This window comes from Leuciscus leuciscus (assembly GCF_965113295.1).
Source record: "Leuciscus leuciscus genome assembly, chromosome: 21".
In the NCBI taxonomy this organism is placed as follows: domain Eukaryota; kingdom Metazoa; phylum Chordata; class Actinopteri; order Cypriniformes; family Leuciscidae; genus Leuciscus; species Leuciscus leuciscus.
The window spans coordinates 35,916,398-35,941,518 of record NC_138745.1 but is presented as its reverse complement, the minus strand read 5'-3'; the positions used below and the strand labels follow the sequence as shown (position 1 = coordinate 35,941,518).

At 36.5% G+C, this 25,121-nt stretch overlaps 1 protein-coding gene across 8 annotated transcripts in view; it reads left to right on the top strand.

Annotated features, from left to right (window-relative positions):
• The window catches only part of kcnma1b (potassium large conductance calcium-activated channel, subfamily M, alpha member 1b), a 137,931-nt gene that overhangs the window by 80,045 nt on the left and 32,765 nt on the right, over positions 1-25,121 (top strand). For all 8 annotated transcript variants that reach the window (XM_082152389.1, XM_082152386.1, XM_082152388.1 and 5 more), the window contains exons 6-18: positions 4,834-4,909; positions 8,475-8,550; positions 8,738-8,908; positions 11,818-11,909; positions 15,883-15,993; positions 16,100-16,205; positions 17,151-17,233; positions 17,360-17,429; positions 18,438-18,593; positions 18,674-18,783; positions 19,979-20,047; positions 23,745-23,831; positions 23,936-24,012. In XM_082152389.1, the coding sequence (XP_082008515.1) occupies positions 4,834-4,909; positions 8,475-8,550; positions 8,738-8,908; positions 11,818-11,909; positions 15,883-15,993; positions 16,100-16,205; positions 17,151-17,233; positions 17,360-17,429; positions 18,438-18,593; positions 18,674-18,783; positions 19,979-20,047; positions 23,745-23,831; positions 23,936-24,012 (1,284 nt within the window). The remainder of the gene's footprint in view (positions 1-4,833; positions 4,910-8,474; positions 8,551-8,737; positions 8,909-11,817; positions 11,910-15,882; positions 15,994-16,099; positions 16,206-17,150; positions 17,234-17,359; positions 17,430-18,437; positions 18,594-18,673; positions 18,784-19,978; positions 20,048-23,744; positions 23,832-23,935; positions 24,013-25,121) is intronic.

Here is a 25,121-nt window from a genome sequence, read left to right as displayed (position 1 = left end):
GGCGAAATTATTTACGACAGCGGTAATGGACAATTCCGCTTTCAACCTGTAGGGGGACCGACGAGGAGAAGTGCTTTAGTGTTGCTTTAATAACAAGGAAAGCTTGTGCTTGACGAGTTTCTGAGTGTTTCTCCATCAGATCTGGTTCAAGCTCTTGATCGTGGCATTTCTTAGTGGTTTACAATCCAGTATTCCCATAATTCTGTTGTCTTTTATGAGTTTAATAAAGAGCTTCTGTCCAAACACACCACGTCATCTACGTCAGGTGACTGTAAATGCGCAAAAACTGTTTCCATTGCAGTTTTGCGAAATATTCCTTTATGAATAACCACCTCATACGAGCGTAAAAACTTTTTTTGCGATAAATGGGAGTTTTTCGCGAAACTGACGTGTTTCCATTGGGCGTATTTTCAATTCGCAATTTCAATTTGCGCAATTTGAAGGGTAATGGAAACACGGCTCCTGCTACAGTGTGTTCAGGGGCCGGTTTCACAAAGCTATTTTAGACCGGTCTATAGTGTTAGACAAGTCTAATATTGCTCATAGACTAGTCTAATGCAAGTTAGACTGTTTCACAAAAATAAAGACTGACTTAATTTAGACCAAAAAAATTAGACACCTTCCCCCAGGCTAACTTACCCCCCAGACACCTTACCCCCAGGCTGACTTACCCCCCCAGACACCTTACCCCTAGGCTAACTTACCCCCAGACACGTTACCCCCTGGCTAACTTACCCCCAGGCTAACTTACCCCCAGACACCTTACCCCCAGGCTAACTTACCTCCAGACACCTTACCCCCAGACACCTTACCCCCATGCTAACTTACCCCCAGACACCTTACCCCCAGGCTAACTTACCTCCAGACACCTTACCCCCAGACACCTTACCCCCAGACACCTTACCCCCAGGCTAACTTACCCCTAGACGCCTTACCCCCAGGCTAACTTACCCCCAAGACACCTTACCCCCAGGCTAACTTACCCCCAGACACCTTACCCCCAGGCTAACTTACCCCCAGACACCTTACCCCCAGGCTAACTTACCCCCCAGACACCTTACCCCCAGACTAACTTAGGTCTAAGACTCTGTTACCTTGGCAACCAGCAGTAACAATCAGTTATATTACAAACAGCCCAAAGAAAAGGGGAAATGGCTCATAATTTAAACATTTCTTCTTGTTACTACATTCTCCGCTAAATTTCCCAAGTAAATGTCCTTGTAACTGTTATACTCCTCCAACAAACACATATCTTCCGCTGGGGTAAACTGCACTGAGCGGTTGAATGCGCTTACTCGATCCGCCATGTTTTTTGTTTTGAAAAGTGTCTTATTTTACCCAGAATGCATTGCAGTGTAGTCCTACTTAAGATAGTCAGAGTCTTAAGTGCTTTGTGCAACGGTCTGATTTAGATGTCTATCTGAAGTCTGACTATCTACTATATCTAAGCCACAGTCAAAGTCTATCTTTGTGAAACCGGCCCCAGAACAGGCAAACACACTCAGAAGATGCTAAAGATCCAGTAATGTGTGTATCTTGGCACATCAGACGTCAGTGTGACACTCAGAGATGCTTTATTGATGATGCGGATCTGCTGGTGATGTTGAACAGGCTTTCCGTCCCAGAGCGATTCCTAAAGGAGCTTATACTGTAATATCCTGATGAAAAAAGGGTTTGTTCTAAGCTTTCACTACACGACTACATGATCACACACGGGATGCAGTTTTTTTGCAGTCTGATGGGCTTGGGTTTCTTCTGAGCGCGTGTCGCGTGGCTTTCTGCGGTTTCTCAGACTCTCAGATTTGATCATTTTCATCATTATCATCATGATCCCGACGAAGCTGCTGGTGTACCGGAGCCCTGACGGGGCCACTCGCACCGAGACCCTGCAGAACACACGCAGACGCAAGAAGTCGTGCGGCGAGCTGTTTCACAACGGCTACCGTGTGAAGGGCCTCCACGCGCCGGTGTGTGAGAAAGAGGAGCGTGACCGATGTCATCACACACTCTCCTCCTGTTTCCACGCCGTGTCGTACTGGGGTAAGAGCTGACGCTGAGACTCCACGAGGAACACGGACGAGCAACACATGTTTCAGAGCCACTGATTCTTGAGACGCGAGACTAAACAAAACGGCTTACAAACGAAACTTACACTGAAAATAACATAGATGGAAACACTTTACAGTGAGAGGTTCATTAGTTAACTTCCTTAGTAGTTACACGACTCTACACCAGAGTTAATATTTTAATTTCAACATTTACTAATACGTTATTTAAAATCAAAGGTTGCGTTTGTAAACATTAGTTAATGCACTGTGAACTAACATGAACAAACAATGAACAGCTGGATTTTTATTAGCTAACATTAACAAAGATTGATAAATACTGTAACAAATGTAATGCTTATTGTTAGTTAATACTGTACATTAACTAATGAACCTTATAACTAATGATATATAAATATATCATTGCATTTGATTGTCTTAAAATGATGATGTTATTTACTACCATTCCTCAGATATGTTCAATAAATATGCTAAACTGAAATATAAATATGTAACATTACTACAGTGTCCTGACAGAAGGAAGTTTTCCTTTTTATTGTAAAAATATTCCTCTTTTTATAAGGTTTCACAGCTGGATCAATTCTTTTTATCGGGTATTTATAAAGATATTCATAATATCCGGGGATATGGAAGTCAGTTTTTATACTGAAGTGCAACAATTTATGTTTTTTTATTAATTATGTTTTAATATCATTGTTTTTTATGCCAGCTTAAATAGTTTGGGATTGTAAGATAATTTCCCTAATTTTAATTTTAATTTTAGGTTTAAGTTTAAGTTTTGTTAGTAGTGAGCAACAAATATCAAAATACAGTGATTGTGGTTAAAAATCAATAGATACTGTAGAAATGAAAATTCATTCATTCAATACTGCATCTGTCAATTTTTATAATACTTTTATTTTTGTATCTGACATATTCGATACTTATGAATAATTGATTCATCTAAAATAATTTTGTTTACACTTTATTTTAAGGTGTCATTGTTACAGTGTAATTATACATGTAAGTACTGAGTAATATTAATTAACTACATGTACTTACTATACGGTTAGGGTTTGGTTGAGGGTTAGTTGCATGATTTACTGTTATTATTATGGTAAGTTCATGTAACATATGTAACAAGGACACTGTAAAACTGGGGAATTATATCGTTTTTATTTCAAGTTTTTTATTAATATTTTTTTAATATCATTGTTTTTTATGCCAGCTTATATGTCAAATAGTTTGAGATTGTAAAATAATTTCCCTAATTTTAAGTTTAAGTTTTGTTAGAAGTGAGCAACATTTAAAAAGTGTTCAAAATACAGTGACTGTTGTTAAAAATCAATAGATACTGTAGAAATGAAAATTCATTCATTCAATTCTACATTTGTCAATATTTATAATACTTTTATTTTTGTATCTGACATATTCAACACTTATGAATAATTGATTCATCTAAAATAATTTTGTTTGCACTTTATTTTACGGTGTCATTGTTACTACTTACCATAGTAATAACAGTAAATGATGCATAATTACATGCAACTAACCCTAATCCTACCCTAACCCTATAGTAAGTACATGTAGTTGCTTAATATTACTCAGTACTTACATGTATAATTACACTGTAATAATGACACCTTAAAATATAGAGGTTACACTTTATTTTAAGGTGTCATTGTTAAAGTGTAATTATATATTTAAGTACTGAATAATATTAAGCAACTACATGTACTTACTATAGGGTTAGGGTAGGATTAGGGTTAGTTGCATGTAGTTATGCATAATTTACTGTTATTACTATGGTAAGTACGTGTATCATATGTAACAAGGACACTGTAAAATAAAGTGTTACCATAATTTCTTCATGCATGAATTTTTACTTTCATTATTATTATTATTATTATTATTAATTCCTGTGACCTGTTTTGTCCCACATCTCAAGAATCAATGTCTGTGTTTTAATTTTTAGCTCATGTGTGCTTAATCATAGCTTACGAGCTTATCTTCGGGAATACTCAGAAAACCATTTTAACCTTTTAATCATTGGGAAAGGTCATTCATAATCGCTATTCCTCTAGAAACGCATATAAATGAACCGTGAGCACTACTAATGGACAAAAGGAGAAGCTTTTTCTTGGGTTTTGTCAAAAACGTCATGCGTCACACTGTATATGGAAGGTCAAGTGCATTGCATTGTGGGATACAGTGTTTTCATTATTACAGAAAATGTGCATTGCATACATACTATAGGCAGCTCTACAGAGAAGTAGTATAGTAGATCTCTCGTTTAGTGTGTGTGTGTGTGTGTGTGTTTACATGTCCTGTGTGTTTGAAGGTGAACTGCACGATGCTAAACACTGAAAAATCTAATGAATGATGATATATGTGTGAATCTGTCATGCACGCAAGGTCACCTCACTGAAGTCACGTGCTTCTCTCAGAGTTTTGCTGTTGCTGCTTTAATGCTTCTGAAACCAGGACCCAAATTTAGGCCTTTACGTCACGAGTGTGTCCCGCAGATATTGAGCCGGCTGTCTGTCGCTCTGTCAGTCCAGAGAGAAATAACCTCTGTCCAGATGTGTGGAGTCCAGCTCTTCAAACGCAGTAATACTTTGAGTTAGCTGTAGTTACTCGTGTTCTGAAGGGCTGATGAAATCAGTGTCTTTGTTAAACATGGATGAGCGTTTCAAAGGTACGCGCCGAGCTCCACTCTTTGCGCTGGAATGTGTTTTTGTGCAACTGTGTTACTTCATGTGTTTCTTGTTTCTGCTCTTTCATGCAGGATTGAGGTTCTTACGAGCCTTGAGGCTGATCCAGTTTTCAGAAATCTTACAGTTTTTAAATATCTTGAAAACAAGGTAAGGGCATCATGTGACGTGTGAACTCTTCTTGAAATAGTTCTGCATCATAAATGAAAAACTTCTGATCTAACATTATATCATCTTGAGTTATCATGATAATTTTAGTAACAAAAATTGTCATTTCATTTTGTGATTTTGTCATTTTATTTATTATTTTTTTATTTTACTAATTAGTTTTGATCTATTTTTATTGCAGTTTTAGTTCCAATTTATTTCCATTTAATAATTTCAGTCATTCAACTTAAACTTATTTCAGTTTATTGCTAATTTTTGGTTCAACTAAAAACCAACTAAAAAATCTACTGGTTTTTCCAGCTAATATGTATATTTGATTATATTTAAGCTTTATTTCAATGAACAGAAATGTTTTTAATAGTTATGATTAATGCTAATAACCGACCAGATTTGCTTTCTTCTCAATTCTTTTTTCTTTTCAAAACATGTCATTACAGAATGAAAAGTGTAAATGCTAAACTGAAATGGACAACAAATAGTTGCAAATAAACTGCAGTTTAGTCTTTATTATTATGCTTCATGTTTTGCATTCTGCACTCATTGCATTGTGTTTTAGAGTTAAAGGAAACAGAAAATGTCCTGGAAGAAAATTACCACTATCTTCTCTGATTTTTATCAATTTATATTATATTGTATTATTTTTTAGATGTTTTTGTGTCCGCCTCCCTGCAGCTTAGAGCTAAAGCTTTAGCACAGATGTCCAGGAGAGCTTATTGTGCATCAGAATGAATAATCTCACTGCAGTTCATTCAATCAGAGGACAAATCTACTGAACAGACTGTGCCAAAAACATGCAAATTGATTTTCGCACTAAAATTGGCCAGTATTATATAAAGAGCTTCAGTTTATGGACACAGCAGAAATGTTTGAAAATGTTTGTGTTGTAATTTAAGGACGTTTTTCTATAAAAGGGTTATAGACCTTATTCACAGCAGCGCCATCTCTGATTTATAATGGGAATGAAAGCGAGGCTGTGAGGGACAGACGTGCATCTCTTCAGTGGGCTGTACTGTTATGTAATGTGTTTTTGGATTGTTCTGCTCATGAAACACTGGAAAAATATCTTTCCAAGAAATTTCCATTGACAAAAAACTCCCGACAATATAAGCTGTGGAAAATTGTAAGGAATCAAGGAGCTTTATACAGATTTTTTACAGCGGATGCCATTGGAAACACGGCAAGACGATCCCTCACAGCCTCACTTTCACACCTGTCATGGCGCTGCTCTGAATAAGGTCTATTGCAGTATACCGTGTGTACCAATCCATGTACTTTCGCACTATTATACGCCGTTCGTAGTATAATAGTGCGAGTATTGTGTTCACACTGAAAATTACAAAAAGCAAAAGTGCACTTTAAATATCCGGATGACGTGCTTAACCGAAAAAAACAAAGTGTATCAGACTAAAATAGCCTCATAAAGTTCACACACTGCACAGCTGAGTACATACAGTAGTGCATTACACCGTGTCCTAACCAGACGCAATGCGATAAGATTCCAGAGACAAATAATTTGTCTGTCCACACTAGACGCGACGCGACTGCGAGATGCGAAAAAATCTATCAAAACCCACAGCCAATCAGAACAGTGTGTGGGCGGAGTCAGACAATCAGAACAGCGTGTGGGCGGAGTCAGACAATCAAAATAGCGTGTGGGCGGAGTCAGACAATCAGAACAGCGTGTGGGCGGAGTCAGACAATCAAAACAGCGTGTGGGCGGAGTCAGACAATCAGAACAGCGTGTGGGCGGAGTCAGACAATCAAAATAGCGTGTGGGCGGAGTCAGACAATCAGAACAGCGTGTGGGCGGAGTCAGACAATCAGAACAGTGTGTGGGCGGAGTCAGACAATCAGAACAGCGTGTGGGCGGAGTCAGACAATCAGAACAGCGTGTGGGCAGAGTCAGCCAATCAGAACAGTGTGTGGGCGGAGTCTCGCGGCACTAGTGTAATCTTGACGGCATTCTCAAGAAAATGGATCAGTAGCTACTAGGGGTGGCACGGTTCACAAAACCCACGGTTCGGTTCGTATCACGGTTTTAGGGTCACGGTTTTCGGTTCTGTACGGTTCTTGTTGTTGTTTTTTCTTTTAATCTTTAACACTCCAAAAATTTACTTCAGCATATGATATATAGCTGAATTATCTAATTATTAATTAATTTATTTCATAAATGGGGTGTGTTTGCAAAACGCAGCTTCTCATTTCCCGTGGGCTGTGTCGGACAGTTATTTGTCACCACTTTTTGCCAGGGTTGATATTATGTCCCAGCACGGATGTACCAATACAAATAAATAAAACATTTCCAGTTAACTAGCAAAGTATTCGTTTCGTTCGTTTGTTAAATAAGAAGCAATCTAGCGCTGAAATGTGTTTTTTTTAATCAAGTGATCAAAGTGCTCGTTGCCGTTGCGATCAGTGGCGCTGATACAGTGTTCTCGTGGCTCGCGCACACACCGCAGCGGCCGCACATTCTTCACTCAGACGCGCGCTTCAGTCCGTTGAGGAGACTCTAGGCTACTCTATTCGTTCTGATGAAATCACAAAACAAAATTCATACAAATCTGTCCCTGCTTGATATACAACCGCTGATAAACATAATCGGTTTTGATGAAAAAGAAAAATATATACGAGTGCAGATTAGAACTCAGAACCTTTGACACGCTTGGCAAGTTCTGCCACTGGACCATTAAAGTACATACCGGTACGTGGAACAGTCGATCTATGTAGCCTATTTATTCACGTGAAAAAAACAACATATAGCCTAGTGGAGTTGATCTCATTAAATGTCTAAGTAAACCCAGTGTACTATTTAAATCGATTGCTGGACATTGTAATGTTATTCTACATTTGTCTGATTTATGATTTAGCATTGTATTAGCAGTAGCACGGGCACAAGGCTACATTGCGCATGCGTCGAACCGTGCGAACCGCGCGACGCACACACGCACCGAACCGAGACAAGCGAACCGAACGGTTCGGATGTTTTTTCATGTACCGTGCCACCCCTAGTAGCTACATAATCAAATTCACAAATATTACACCATTTAAACATTATTAAAAATACATAGGCTGAGTTACTAAAACAATCTTTGTCAAAGAATACACTTGTTTGTTCACTGTTTGAACGTTCTTGTTGCCATTTGTTTAATTTCAAGATCTGAGGTGAATTATCCATTGTTGCTTTTACAGCTTCAAAGCTGGAGCACTAAATGATATTCAGAGTCACATGACACGCTTTTAACATTAAATAAAGCACATAAACAGTGTCTGAGATTATCATCGCCACACTTTGTGTTTGTTGTTCCAGTGCGACGTCACAGAAAAATAGAAACCGTTTCTAAACTAGAATCGTCACGTGTCGCCGTCGCGGCTGGTTAGGACACACACTCTGATTAACGTGGAAAAGAAGCTTTTATCGTCGCGTCGTGTTGTGTGTAGTTAGGACACGGTGTGAGTGTATAGTACATCATTTGCAACACAACCATAGTATTGTAGATTCAAGTCGTTTGTGAGCTAATGAGAGTATTTCTGAAATTTGTTTTTATAGCAACTCCATAAAGTTGGTGAATTTGTGCTCAATCTTTATAAGCACATGGCTGACGGCAGCGGGGTTCATACATTTGGTAAGTCGATCGCATCAGGACGGTGAAAAGTTGCATTTTAATGAATAATGTGCATGAATTTGAATGAATAATGTGCATTAAGGAACGTGTGTTGGGAAAGTTAGGTAGAAAGTTATGTTTAGGTAGAACTGAAATAACATTTCCTTGCATATCGGCTGAAATACTGAGGCTGTTGGTGTGTTTTCAGGTGGAAAACTCAGGGGATCCTTGGGAAAGTTTCCAAAATTCCCAACCTCTTACCTACTGGGAGTGTGTGTACTTGCTCATGGTAACCATGTCCACAGTGGGTTATGGAGATGTTTGTGCTAAAACAACCCTCGGACGCCTTTTCATGGTCTTCTTCATTCTCGGAGGATTGGTAAAAACAACCTCAATAAATAGAAGAAATCCCATAATAATTCATCCACAGCCTGCATTTCTGCCTCCAATTATCAGGTCCTTTAATCACTGTATCCTTGACAACCAGAGCTGGAAAACAATCCCTTCATTTTTGCCTCAATCCCCATCCGAACGTTCCCAGCTTCTGCTCGTCATGGTGGAAAGATGTGGTTTTTTGTGCTTGTACTACATTGCGTGTTTTGGTTCATAAGCAATTATTATCTACTGTACTTTAGTGTTTCAATATTTCAAATGCTATTGTTTATGCTGTTGATTTCATGTTATAAGTGGAACCATCATTAGGGAGTACAAAGTAATTCTGTTTGTAGATTGACTGCGGTTTTAGAAGACCCGACCCAATTTACCCCCACCCAGACTCCAACAAACTCTGAAGGGTTGAGATGTGATATGACACGCCGTCATGATGTCAACACACAGACTGTAAACTCAGAAATACATAGAGAACTGCCTCGAGTCATTTATTGCTTTTATAAATAATTAAACATTAGTGCTCAGATCATTTCAATTTGCCCCATTTAAAAATGATCAAAAATGGTTCAGTCAGTGGAATACAAAATAGATAAGTCACTGCTTGTTTGAAAGTAAAAAAATAAATAAAAAAAACTTATTGCATAATGATTTCCCCCCCTATAAATATGAATATTAAAATATCACATAAATATGAATATTAAAATTTCACTTTAATATGAATTATTAATATTAATAGTTTTTCAAAGTTTTTCAAAACAAATAAATATATGTTGCTATTAACTGTAGTATGTACTTTAATGCTTTTTTATTTTCTACATAAAAAACATTAAGTACACAACTGAAAGTTTTAAGACAAGCGTATTGCCCCACTGCAATTTTAATAAGTATAAATATTATATTATATTAAGATTAATATTTATAAATATTAATCTTAAAATATTATTTTGATATGAACTATTCATATTAAATGTATATAAAATATAATGATATTAAAAATTATAAATATATTAAATATAATTGTATTCCTTTATATGAATAAAATTAATTATATGTACAATATATAAATATATAAAAAAAATGCATAATGTTCATAGAGATGGATTTTGCAAGGTGCTGTTGCTAGTACTCTATTCATATTGATATTAAAATATTATTTTGATTATAACTATTAATATTATATCATTTATTTTATATAAAATAATATGTAAATTAAAAAAATTATTATATTCATTTTATATTAATAAAATGATCTATACTATTTTATAAATATATAAAAATTTACATACATTTTTTATAATAATTGTTCATAAATTTGTAAAGACAAATTCAACAAAACAAAATAAAGTGTGTAAAGTTAGATTTATCTGTTACCTGTGGTGTGATGCTTGAGATCTGACGGTCCTGTCCATATCAGTCCAGCGTGAGAGTTTGCTTGGACTAAACATGGCTCTTGAGGTTTCCTCCTTTGCATCACTGTTTTCCCTCTTAAAACGGCAGATCGAATCTTATCTGTGGCTTTTTTTTTTTTTTTTAACACCGGTATCCCTTAAAAACAGGGATATTTGCCAAACAGAATGCTTTTACTTTTAACCTAAAACCTTCCATCCTTTAATTCTCGTCAATGCATGTATACAAGCATTCTGACCCTCTCTAACTGTTATTCAATCTGTCTGGAGTTTTAAAGTTACAGCTCCAATATTTGACACTTAAAGGGATAGTTCATGCAAAAATGATAACTCTATTATCGTTTACTCACCCAAAACACATCTTGCCTGCTTTTCCATACAATGAAAGTGAATGCAGACTCTAAAGTAACAGTCCATATGACTTGCTCACCCAAATATGTTCTAATAACGTTTTGCTAATTTTCCCATTAAGTTATTAAATCATTATTTCTGAACGTTCAAAACGTTGAAAACATTTTTTTTAAATGTTTTTTCTTGGTTATTCGAACTTTAAGGAAACATTCAATTTTATCATTCTTCAAACATTACAATAATGTTACTTTTGAATGTTCTCTGAACATTCCGGAATAAAGTTGCAACATTTAAAAAATGTTGAACGTATAATAAATAACTTGTTTGTGCTAATGTTTTGAGAGCATTTTCAAAGACTGGATAACTTTGAATGAATGTTCTTTTGAAGTCCCCCTGTAGTCAATAATTTTATCCCTTAAAACTCATCTTTGATCACCAAAATTACATATTTAAACGTTTTTAAAAGTCTTAAAATATCTTGATTGTAACTCGACACCCTTGCCTCATTTAGTATGCGTGGTTCTATGAATATGCAAATGAGCCCCGCCTCCACTCACTCACTCACTCACTCAGCTCAGAGATCCACTGGTTGACGATCACACGTTGATCTGATTGGTTACAAGGTAGTTTGTGACGTCAGAAACACCAGTGATTTCAAAGCGTGTTTTTGAGACTGTCTTTGGTTCACTGCAGTTTTAAGGAGGAAATACTCAGCAATGCTGTCGACTTATGAACTTACACATGGTTTGTCTTAAAGCGTATTAAAAACACCATATAAACAACATTAAAAGCTGGATTTTCAGCACAGGGGGACTGTAATGATTAGCTGTTAGCTCAGAAGCGATCGCTTGACTTCAGAAGACTTGAAATATAAAGTTGTACAGGCAACTTTTTTTGTCATTTTGAAGCTTAAGCGCCATTATATTTCATTATATGGCAATGAGATGCTCTATAGATGCACCTTTTGTCACGGAATAAAGAAAGTAGCACAGGGTTGGACTGACATGAGGGCGAGCACACAATGATTTTGGCCTGAACTATCCCTTTAAGCCTCTTATTTCTGATATGAGAACTCTCTTCTACTGAAAGTAGAAGCATTAGCAGACTTCTATTGTCCTTTGTCTCCTGTCTCCTCCTCCAGGCCATGTTTGCCAGCTACGTTCCTGAAATCATAGAGTTAATAGGAAACCGCAAGAAATATGGTGGTTCCTATAGTGCAGTAAATGGGAGAAAGTAAGTACCGGTGGTTGGACTGCACTGGTTCAGTTCAGTCTGCCCGTCTGCATGCCCGTCTCTCTCTCTGTCCCATGCATGTAGGCAATGTTTGCTCGCTACGTGCCTGAAATCGCTGCTCTCATCCTTAATCGGAAGAAATATGGAGGGAGTTATAACTCGACCCGAGGAAGAAAGTAAGTCAAAGGATTAAAGGGGTGGTATAAATGGTATAAAGAGTGTGAATGTGAAGTTTTAGCTCAAAATACCCCACAGATATTTTCTATTTTCTATTCTATTTTCAGATATTGTCACTTTTTAAGGGGGAGCAAAAACGCATCGTTTTTGTGTCTGTCCCTTTAACTGCAAATGAGCTGCTGCTCCCGGCACAGGGGGCGGAGCTTCAAGAGCTTGTGTGAGTGTGTGTGTGTGTGTGTGTGTGTGTGTGTGTGTGTGTCAACAGCTCCGATTACTTCACACAAACACGCACTGAAAATTTCAAAACTTTTAGCCTTTTATGTTCAAACTGGAGTCAGACAAAGATGGAGAGACTCAAGAAGAAGTGACAACATGTAGACAACATTTCTGAATGGTTAGTTGATGAATTTATGTAGCTGATGTGTAGTTATCTTCTAGTCATTGATTAGCATATTCTGTCATGATAATCTATAAATCGTGTTCTGGGGGCGGAGTTTATGTAAATTTTAGGGTTTGTGATGTCACTAACCCAGGAGGAAGCTTGTGTAGTCTCTACCAGCCGTTTGTTGTAGTTCTTAAAAATCAATTTCTTTAAAAGCAAATATCTCCCTTTGCTTTGAACTTTGAGTGTTGTAACTTTGCAGATGTTGTTTATGATCAAACAGCAACATTACACACTAACTACAGTTAGAAAAGTCAAATCATAATCAACCACCCCTTTAAAGCTGACGAACTCCAACTCTTACCTCAGAGGAAGTTGCTGTAGTCCTTCCTGTGATGTCAGAGGTGCTCCTCCACAGGAAGTAGTATTATGCCATAGTCACTGAGGGTCTGGGGCACAAGTCTCATCTCATTGCTTGTCGCGTATGTGAGTCGCTCATCGCTTGCTGATTTGTGCTACTTGTGACACTCGGGCTTCTACGTGTTGCAGTGGGTGTACGTCTGTTACAGCAAAGCAGTGTTGTGTCTCTTCTGTTTGTGTCTCATGAATCCAGAACTTTTGAGCTGCAGCTTTGCTTTGGAGATTCAACAGATTTGCCTTTATTTACACACTATTGTTAAAAAGGGAAAAGAAAGAAAGTGACACTTTTATTCAGCAAGGACGCATTAAATTGATCAAAAGTGAAGACATTTATAATGAAGCAAAAATTTCTGTTTAACTTTCTGTTCATTAAAGGGTCCTGAAAAGAGAAATGAAATGAAATCATGATATTAGATTGATTTCTGAAGGATCATGTGACACTGAAGACTGGAGTAATGATGCTGAAAATGCAGCTTTGATCACAGGAATAAATTACACTTTACTATATTTTCACATAGAAAACAGCTGTTTTGAATTGTAAAAATATATTACTATTTTACTGATTTTACTGTATTTTTGATCAAATAAATGCAGCCTTGGTGAGCAGAAGAGGCTTCGTAAACATTAAAAAGTCTCACCGACCTCAAACTTTTGAACAGTAGTGTGTGTGTACTGTATATATTCTCAGTTAATAAGTAAGGGATCGTATCAACAGCATGTGCCTAATATCTATGTTTTAATAAATTATAATTAAATAAATTATTGTGGGGTTTCTCCATTGGATTTTAGATAATAATAATAATAATAAGCCATTTTACAAGGTGTCACAATTATGCACATATTTCCCAGTATATCACAATCACACTGTGTAGATCACTGCAATGGTGTGTGTGTCAAGTGTTAATTTAATCCGAACAGCATACAGATTATATATAATATGTATAGATAGATGTATATATATATTGCTTGAATTGAGATTTGATTATCATTAACCATTTTGATTGCTTAAAGGTCCCATGACATGAAATTTTCGCTTTCTGAGGTTTTTTAACATTAATATGAGTTCCCCTAGCCTGTATATGGTCCCCAAGTTTCTAGAAATTTTAATCTTTGTAAATCGAGCTTTTGCTATCTTTCTCTGTCTTTGAGAAAATGGAAGCTCAACCGGACTGATCCTGAATCTCCTCCTTATGACGTTATTAGGAGAAATGTTACCTCCCCTTTCTCTGCTTTGCCCGCCCATAGTTTGTCCACGAGAGATATCATGGCTTTTGAGCGAGCGAAGCATAATAATGCAAACGCGCTCATAATGTAAGAGACGCCGGCGCGACCAAACGTAATGCAAGCGGAACGAAACTGCTCGTTATTGTGTGGTTGAAGGACCGTTTATCAGTTTGGACCAGTGCAGCGCGAGCCGATCGTGATCATGCGACACTGTTACTACACAGCGCTTAGAGATCCAATAAAGAAAGCATTTGAATTCGCCACAGAAGTAATAACATCACTGCGAGATCTAGTGAGAAACATTCACCGTTATTAACGGATCAAACAGCGCTGACGTGGAAACCTGGAAGAAACATTGTGCCATGAATGAACTATCCAGTGTCCACAGATCAGCAGCATTCACCATGGATTTACTGTAGTAACACTAACTGCAACCATGGAAGTTTGGCAGGAATAGTGGGCTATAATGCCTTCAAGTAACATTACGTCGGTTTTATTTTGACATTATGAATACAATTGCTGCCCTCAAATGTTAATCTGAACTAAAATAAACCTGTTTATAACTACTACAATATTACATTTCATTTTTTCCAAGGAGCTGTTTTGTTTTATATGCTCCTAAGAAGAGTCAATTATAGCTCCAGAATTGCTCAAAGTAAAAAAATTAAATACTGGAAATTTTAAAATTAAAATTTTTTAAAAAAGAATAAAAAAAATTAAATCAAGGAAATTTCTCTGGCATTTCTTTCTTTTTGCTGTATCAAAAACGAACCGAACCGTACCGTGACACAAGTGTATCGTATCGAACCAAACCGTGAATTTTGTGAACGTTACACCCCCTAATATATATACAGTGTATATATATATATATATATACATACATACATATGCAGGTGTTGAGTAGAGTTAACTCTTGAGGAGTAAATAATTGGTTGTGTAACATGACTTCAATATATGAGGACATGAAGAACTTTGTCATTAAAAAATAAGCCACATTACAGTCTTCTCTAAACTAGAAATGAACGACAGCATGTCTTCGTGCCATTGCAATATATCCAACGTAAACATGCATGGTACGTTGCCGCAAGATGGTCAAGGCCACACCCACCCTCCACCTTGCGCCGCCTTTCTCCTCCTCATTAGCATTTAAAGCTACAGACACCGAAACGGCCCGTCTGAAGGAAGCTCATTCTGGGACTGGCTTGTAGTGACTATAATTCTGCACCGAGGCTGAATTTTTGGAAAGAGATTTCAGATACAGTACTAGGGACCACTTAGGCCTATATTAAAGCCTACAAAAAGTAGCATGTCATGGGACCTTTAACCTTTTCAGCCCATCAATGACGATTCCTAGTCTTGCTTGTTAAATGTCTCAGATGCTTTCGGCTTTAAATTCCCCATGATATTAAGATTTTAGTCCAAAGTGTATATTTGCTTTGTGCTCATATATTTATTGCTATTTGCTTTTACACCATAAACATTTAGAAAATATAAGCATTTAAAATGCAAAGGCTTTCTCCTCTCACCAAAAGAAATATTGGTGAGATCAAAAGCGAAAGTCTGAGAAGTGATTTTGTCATTGTTGTTTTTCAGGGTTAATTTCACAGTCTAATTTTCTCTCGTTTTAAGGCTAAATATTAATATTGTGTTAAACCTGTGATAACAGAGACGTCGCTCCATGTGGCCTGGGCTTGTTTTCTTGCTTGATAATCACGTGTAGTTCCTGTAACGTCTTGATTAAACTCTTCCTCACGATAACTCGTTTCTCAGGCATATCGTCGTCTGCGGTCACATCACACTGGAGAGCGTCTCCAACTTCCTGAAAGACTTCCTACACAAGGACAGGGATGATGTCAATGTAGAAATAGTTTTTCTCCATAAGTAAGTATAACAGTGAAAATTAAATGATTCACCTAAAGATTAAAGTAGCTCTCTTCTGTGGGCCGTATGTGTGTTGGTCTCACCGTGATGTTGTGTATGTTTTCAGTATTTCCCCTAATCTTGAGCTGGAAGCCTTATTCAAGAGACACTTCACACAGGTGGAGTTTTACCAGGGATCTGTTCTCAACCCTCATGATCTCGCTCGAGTGAAGGTACGGGATCTGTCCTGCTTTGGCAAACGCAGGGTTTTCATAGTCAGAGAGAGTCTGGATATATCAGGGAGTTTTAAAATCGGGTAACACTTTATTTCGACACTAACTATACAAGTAAGTGCATGTACATGTCATCTAGCAGTCATTGGAGTATTAATAGACTGTCTGATTAATATCTGCTAACACTTTATTTTGATGCTCCCCAAAAGACATTCTACTGAATATAACTATAACTGCATGTCAACTTATTATTAGGGACGCACTATATATCGGCCACCATATCGGTATCGGCACCGATATATGTTTGTTTTTAATGTTATCGGCCTGGTAAGAAAATGTGTCCGATTTATTAAAGCCAATAAATAATGGATTATTTCCTTCAGCTGAGACACTTCAGATGCATGATGGTACAACTCAACATGATGGTTTTGAATTGCTTGAAATATGATTGAAATCACTTTGAATTGGAAAATACAGTCGACACACAAGTCTGTCATATCTGCGTCATAACAATTATATTGAGAACATCATTATAATTGTGTGATTGGGACATGAGACTTTTGTTTTTGTAATCAAAAATTATAGGAAAATTTGGATTTAGATTTATCGGCCAATATATCGGTTATCGGCTTTCAAATATAAATAATTATTTGTTATTTTTAATTATATGAATACTCTAATGACAGTTAACATGTAGTTGAATTTAACTCTTTCCGCCAGCATTTTCTTTATCATTTTCACTAAAGTTTCATAACTCCCAGAACATTTTGTTGTATGAATATTTATAAATGCATGGACATTCCTAGAAATTCGTCTGATTTGAATGATTAGTGTTAAAAAAAATATTGATGTACTCACAAACAACCCTGCAAACAGCAATTCTTTCGACCCATTTATATGCATCCTTGACAGTTTATTCACTTTTTTTAATCTGTTGTCTCATAGATTGAGTCGGCCGACGCCTGTCTGATCTTAGCCAATAAATACTGTGCAGATCCTGATGCAGAAGATGCATCCAATATCATGAGGTGCGTACTGTACTCAGACCTCCTTAATAATTATTACATTTGCGTTTATTGCATTATATCTCAGAAATCAACAACTTTTGATGGATTCCAGACGGTACTTGATTTGAAATGTGATGTTTTTTCTAGGGTGATATCCATTAAAAACTACCATCCAAAGATCCGCATTATTACACAGATGCTGCAGTACCACAATAAGGTGAGAGTCTCTCTTTCTGCCTGGAAACAACAACACTCCGTCACATTTGATGTCACTAACACCCAATACACTTTAGGCTACATATTTGGTTCACATTGTAATTCCCTGATAAACTCATAAGCAGGATATTTTCTAAAGAGTAACAATCCATATTTTGTACTATATATGTTCTTTTCTGTATGGCACTTATAATGTTATTCGTAACATATCCTCTTATAATAGTTTCTTGTATCATTTCACACACTTAGAAAAAAAGGTTTAACTGGGTTCTATATAGAACTCTAGGGTTCTTGACTCAATTGTAAAGAACCCTTTATGCCAAAAATGTTCTATATAAGGAGGACTGTCTTAAATGATAACTTTTTTTCTACTGATAAAGTATGTTTATGGGCGGTTTAAGTCATAACATTTAATTAAAATTAAAACTAAATGAATTCATTAAAACTAAATATATGATGGAACCCTTAAAAGGTCCTGTATATGAAGTGCCTGACAGAATCCTTTAAAAAATGTTATTAAACATGCGTTTGCTACTGAAACTAGGAATCACTGTAGTCTAGCTTTGGTTTCAATTAATGTTCTAAATGGACTGAGAAGGGAGGTTTGGATTGTCCATTTTTAACTATGTAACATAGTACAACAAAGTCTTACTTCAGGGCTAGAAAAATCAAATTTTCGATTGAACTGTGCTCTGATTGGTCGGCTGGAGCAGTGTGTTGTGATTGGTCGAGCGCTTTGAGTGTGTTTAGGAAATGTCCCGCCCCTTACCATAACCTCCAGTTAAACACACTACTAACTAACTCAACCAGGCCCCGCCCCTTTATTCTGCGTATGAATTATTATAATGAGGAATATTGTGACGTGTTCGTTCCCGGAAGAAACTCAAGACTACAATGGAGGCGTTTCAGGAGTTTAGAAACACTGACACTGATATAGAGAAGAACTCCTGAAACCTTTCTCATGCTCAAACACCAGCATTATGTCACTTTCTGTCCTCGTCGTTCCCAGGCTCATCTTCTCAACATCCCGAGCTGGAACTGGAAGGAAGGTGATGACGCGATCTGCCTCGCCGAGCTGAAGTTGGGCTTCATCGCCCAGAGCTGTCTGGCACAGGGTCTGTCCACCATGCTGGCCAACCTCTTCTCCATGAGATCCTACATCAAGGTCAGTCCACGTGCGGGCCGTCCGAGAGAACCACGGCAGCTTTAAATACTGAGTATCAAACTCACAACCTTCTCCTGTAGATTGAGGAAGACACATGGCAGAAGTATTATCTCGAGGGAGTAGCCAATGAAATGTACACGGAGTATCTGTCCAGTGCCTTCGTGGGTTTATCCTTCCCCACGGTCTGTGAGTAAGTATGATGTGTGCGGTTATGGAAACTCATTCCCACATTATTATAATAGTAAAGCCATCAAAACTATACAGATGGAAGTATGAGAATGATCTAGTGAGATTTAAACGGTTATATTTGAGCTTCTTTAAAGGTTCAACCATCAAACGTTAAAATTTTTTCAATTAAGCTGAAGCCTTGCTTTAACTGTAAAGTTGCTGGTTTGGTTTGAAGGAGATGAATATTAATGAGAACAAATGTTCAGTCTCCATTGCTTTGTCTTTTACGTGTCATTTATTTTTAAGGCGAGACAGCCCAGGTGAATAGGGTAAAAAAAATAACCAATTAATATCTCCACACTTCACCAGTTGGTTGATTACATTAATAATAGCAAACATTTGTTGTATTTCAAGCTTTCTGAAATTGTATGCTTAAATATGCAAATGAGGCATTGTCTAATTAAATATGCGCTAATTTGCATACATTTCTAGAACAAAAATCTGAACACTGGATAAAATCAGGTTAAAAATGATTGTTTCATTTATTTGATATATTAGAGCCAAAGGTTTTTCCAGAGGAGATTTTGGATATCTCTATTTATCACTCAGAAAATCAGAAAATACTGTCAACAGCCAAAAATAATAAAATGTTCACCATTTTTTAAGGAATAAAATGTTGTTTCAAATCAGGAAAATTATATATGAACAAACCCCTTTGTAAAAACCTTCATAATATAGATAAGAATAAAACTGTAATGTCCAGAATAAGACTTTATATCTCACAATTCTGACTTTATATCTCGTAATTTGGAAGTTTTTCAAGTTATAAGTTATAATATTTTTCAAGTTATTTTCAGAATTGCAAGTTATAAAGTCCAATTGCACGGGAAAAACATCAGAATTGTGAGATAAAAAGTCTCAATTACCTTTTTTATTTTCCGTGGTGGAAACAAGCTTCCATGTAAACTTTACTGAAGTGGAGATTTCTGGCTCAATGTAGGAGGAAAAACTCATTTTGAGAAAACGGCCTTTAAAGATATATACTGCAATTGAAATCTACAGATGCAAATAGATAAAGTGCTCTAAAAGATACAGTTAAAAGTGTATTGTGGATGTATTATGTCCACTAAACACTTCTCAAAATTGACAGATGCATGAACACACACCAGTTTTTGCCTGTAGTGTCTCCCCTTAATTGAACTTTTATTTCTCTGCAGACTCTGCTATGTGAAGCTGAAACTCCTGCTGATCGCGATCGAGTATAAATCAGACCAGAGAGAGAGCAGGTCAGTCTGAGCTTCATTAAAAACCTTCATAATCCTTAAAGATCCAGAATACTGACAGTAGAGCTGCACGATTAATCGGTGAAAGATCTCGATCTCAATACAAACACCCTTTCATAATGACAACGACTCGCCTGTGTCTATATTACCTTTGACAAAATCACAGCAGAACATTATCATGTACAGTATGGGTATGAAACAGTTTTTCAACCACACAGTTTTATCATTTCTGTGTTGCATATGTTCATATTATGCTGGGATAAAATGTTATAGTTGGGATATAAACACTGATGTCGAAATAGAAAGTATGTAGCTCAAACAGTAGAGCGTTGGCACTTGCAACGCCAAGATCATGGGTTCGATTCCCAGGGAAAGCAAGAACTGATAGGAATGTAAATGTTTAATGTAAGTCACTTTGGATAAAAGCGTCTGCCAAATGCAGAAAGAAAGTAACTTGGCCCTTCAAATAACTATTGAATAGATTACCTCGTTACACCACCAGGTGGCGACAAGTGACTGTTTAAAATCGTTTTTTTGTCATTGAATGATTCATTCCAGACATTAGTTCAAAATTTTTTATAAATCCAGTAATGAAACAAGTGAAGTATTTTTGAGTGAGTCATTGAATCATTCATTGAATTTTTTTTAATAATTCATTCAGATTAAATCAAACATTTTACAGCAATTAACATTTTGTCAGAACATTTAGTAAATTACAGGTAACACTTTATTTTACTGTGTCCTTGTTACATTATGTTACATTTACTTACCATAGTAATAACAGTAAATTATGCATAATTACACGCAACTAACCCTCAACCAAACCCTAATCATTCCCTAACCCTATAGTGAGTACATGTAGTTGCTTAATATAACTTAGTACTTAAATATATAATTACACTGTAACAATGACACCTTAAAATAGTGTTACCAAATTACATCTTATTTTGTAGAATTATCTCTGTTTGAAAAGTAAAATAAAAATCATGATTCTCAATATATATCCAGAATCGTGCAGCTCTAGACATCAATATATATTTCTCTAAAGCGACATTTAAAATATGTGAACGCATTGTTGACTCCAAAGATGAGCGTGTTGTTTAGGAGAACGCATCTCTAGTTCAGTCTTTCTCCTGCATTTAGTGGCTTGTCTCACTTTTGCTGCTGTTTGTGTGTTTGTTTCACACAGGGGTGGAAAATGGTATGACATTATAAGGTTTCGTTTGGTGTGGTCACGTCATGCCAAATTCTCTTGAAAATGTACTCGTCATATATCCCTGAAACGTTTGCGCTGGGTTAAAACTTTTAAGTTGAGACAGAACACTGCATATGTGTAGATTTTCAAGGGATACGTTCAGTTTCTGTACTTCTGGTCGAGCTGTGAGTGAGTGTGTGTGTGTGTGTGTACAGTGTACAGTATCTGCCACTGCCCTTCTCAACGTGTTTAATGCTTTTACTGTGAACAAATCTATTATTTCCTGTAGTGTCACACTTGCTAAATGTTTAAGGGATATTTTACGCAAAAATGAAACCTGTCGCCATTTATTCACCCTCAAGTCATTCCAGAACTGAATGGCTCTTTTCTTCTGTGAAAAACAAAAAGGAGATTTTAGGCACAATGTTCTTTTCCAGGCAATCAAAGTAAAACAGGGTTTCCGCGGGGTCTTATAAAGTCTAAAATTCTGAACTTTAAATTTAAGGCCTTAAAAAGTCTTAAAAACGGCCAGATTTTCATCCTAGGTCTTAAATTTCATTTAGTCAGGTCTAAAAAAAGTGTTTACCCTCGTTCATTTCCAGAAACGCTGGCCGCAGAAAGTTATTACAAAGTAGCAAAAAAGTATTGAGTTGTAGCCTATAAAGCGGAGCCCTAGAGCTGGGGTCTCCGACACGTCGCTCGCGAGCTCCAGTAGCTCGTGGCTTGATATGAGCTAGCTCGCCATAGGCCGTTCACATATCGCGTCTTTTGTGCGCTCAAGTTTGTTCAAATGTAGGCGTAACCCTAACCTTAACTCATAAATGAAGCGATGTCGCAAACGCACCGCAGGTCATGTGACAGGAACCAACCAATCACCCCTTTCCATAACTAATAATGTGTAAATGTCAGTAATTTATCTTTTTTGACTCATTCTTTTTATAAAAAATTATTTAAAGGCTGAAATATGAGGTTTATCTTTGTATAAAACCTTTTTTGTCAAAACTTTATTTGAACTTGTACATGTTAGTAGATAACATGTTGCAAGACACTGTTTTAAAATCTGGCCATCATTTTTAATGGTATTTTAATGTTTACGTAAACAAAAAGTGCATATTGATGCTAATCAATTTGTTATTTGCTGTTTTTCGACATAAAACTTGTTGAATTGACTTCATTCTGTAATCCTTTTTGAACAGGATTCTGTAAAAACCGTGATAATTTTGGTCTCTTTAATCATCTCATCATTTTCTCTCTAGTTATGATCAACTATGATCAACTAAAATCAATAATAATTGTGTTTTTACAGTATAATATGCAAAAGTAAAATTTTCTATTAAAAAAATATCAACCTCTCCCTCTCTCTCTCACACACACACACATCAGATAATCATGGGGTGGTAGTGGCGCAGTGGATAAGACACATGCCTTTGGTGTGAGAGACCCGGGTTCGAATCCACTGTGAGACACCAATGTGTCCCTGAGCAAGACACTTAACCCCTAGTTGCTCCAGAGGCGTGCGACCTCTGACATATATAGCAATTGTAAGTCGCTTTGTATAAAAGCGTCAGCTAAATGAATAAATGTAAATGTAAATGTAAATAATCATAGATAGATAGATAGATAGATAGATAGATAGTTACCTCGGGATCATTAGAGTATCTATCTATCTATCTATCCAACTTGGATAATGCGTCGTGTAGGTCTTAAATTTCAATCTTTATGGTCTTAAAAAGGTCTTAAATTTGACTTACTGAAACCTGCAGAAACCCTGTAAAATGACAAAAAAAATTATCCTATTCCACATGACTCGGATGTTCTCAGTCTCTAAAAGTGAATTTGTGCTTGTTTTAAATTAGACACGAACGTCACTGTCCAGGTTTGACGTCCCTGATAGCAAACGGCATAGTTTTTTGCAGGTCATGTGACTTGAAAAACGATGAGAAAATGATCCGTAAACTGTTCTTTACACAAAGCTGTTGTACTACTATGTCTCACTATCTCCTTCTGTGTTGCATGGAAGAAAAGAAGAATGACATGAAACTGGGAATGATGACAGAAATGTCATTTTTGGGTGAACTATTCCATGCTTGCATGTCTTTTAACCAAATAAACTAATACTTTGTGTTTGCATGCAAGAACGGTTTAAAACGGTTTGTTTTAGTTCAGACGTAACAATTGCCTTCATCACAATAATTTACTTACTGTCAATACAAAAAATTATTTTAGTAAATGCATGCCCTTATTAACATTAAAACAAGATTTTTATGTATTCTAGGTTTGAAATCACTCGTTTGGATCCATTTTTTTTTTCTTCAGTTTGTGTCTTTAGATTTTCTTCATCTGTATCTGAATATTTGATGGTTATGTTTTTAATGCGTATTCATATTGTGGCATGAGCTGTCCCATCCTCACGAGTGCAGACGTTATGTCATGAACGCGTATGATTTGGAGGGCCGTTTTCAGAGCACATTCTGTGGTTCGTGAGTGTGGTTTGTTCATTCCCAGCACGCTGATCAACCCGGGCAATCATGTGAAGATGCAGGAGGGAACGCTGGGCTTCTTCATCGCCAGTGATGCCAAAGAGGTGAAGAGGTGAGGAGATCATCGCTGTTCTCTACATATCCAGATAGAGATTCATATCATATCAGCTCTTCTGTGGTGTGGATGGTTTGAGTAAGATCATCTCTTTCCTTTAGGGCACTTTTCTACTGTAAAGCTTGTCACGATGACATAACAGACGCAAAACGGATCAAGAAGTGTGGATGCAAACGGAGTAAGTTATCACAGGTTATTCATTACCATGTAACAATGTATTAATAAATACCTTACATACATATATATATACAGTATGAAAAGCAATATGAAATACACCCTATATATATATATATATATATATATATATATATACACATATACATATATATGAGGAGCTCTTTTCCAAAACGCTATAAATCCATTTAAATAGTTTTCAGGAAAATTACATTTTTTACCTAGACCCACACATTTTGTGAATATTCAATTTATCCTGTTAAAATTTTTGTTTTTTTGCTCAGTCTGAACATGTTGAACAATGATTATTAAATCAAACAACAATATTGTTGATGATAAATTCAAAGTTATTTTTTTTCCCTTCAAAACGCTATAAATCCATCCTTTTTTTTTTCAAAACGCTATAAATCCAGGTTTGTCTTAAAAAAAAAAAAAAAAAAAAAAAAAAGGCAAGTCAGTAATAAATACATTGGCATTCAATAAAGTGTCGAACCCATAAAAAGTAGAACCATTGTCCACTTTACATAAAACAAATCACGACATGACCTTGTGTGTGTGAGTGAGAGAGTGAGTGAGTGGTGTTCACACCAAACGCGAATAGAGTGTCTGGCACAAGTGATTTTCATGTTAAGTCAATGTAAAGATGCGTTTACGCGCGTCTGGAGGTCCTGCGGCGCGAATGAGACGTTTAGCGTGGCGCGAATGAGGCGAATTTAGCATCTGGAGTGATACACGTGAGTGATTTGAGGGTGAGAGAGAGAGAGAATTCTGATTAGTCCAGAGGATGTTTCGCGTTTAGGCTAAAAATATTTTCGGCGCTTATCGCAGTTTGGAAAAGAACTGCATCTTGCAGTACATTTTAAACAAGGAAATATAGCGATTTGGCATGAAACGTTGATGGAGCAGTGAAGAGGTTCAGTACACAGCGAAATGACATGACAAACTCATTTTTTTTTTTAAATGCCGTTTATCGCGTTTTGGAAAAGAGCTCTTCATATATATATATATATATAGGGTGTATTTCATATTGCTTTTCATTTGACATAATAAATAAATGTATTATTTTAATTGCAACTTTTATTAAGTTATTTAATCAAATAGAATCTCTGGGAA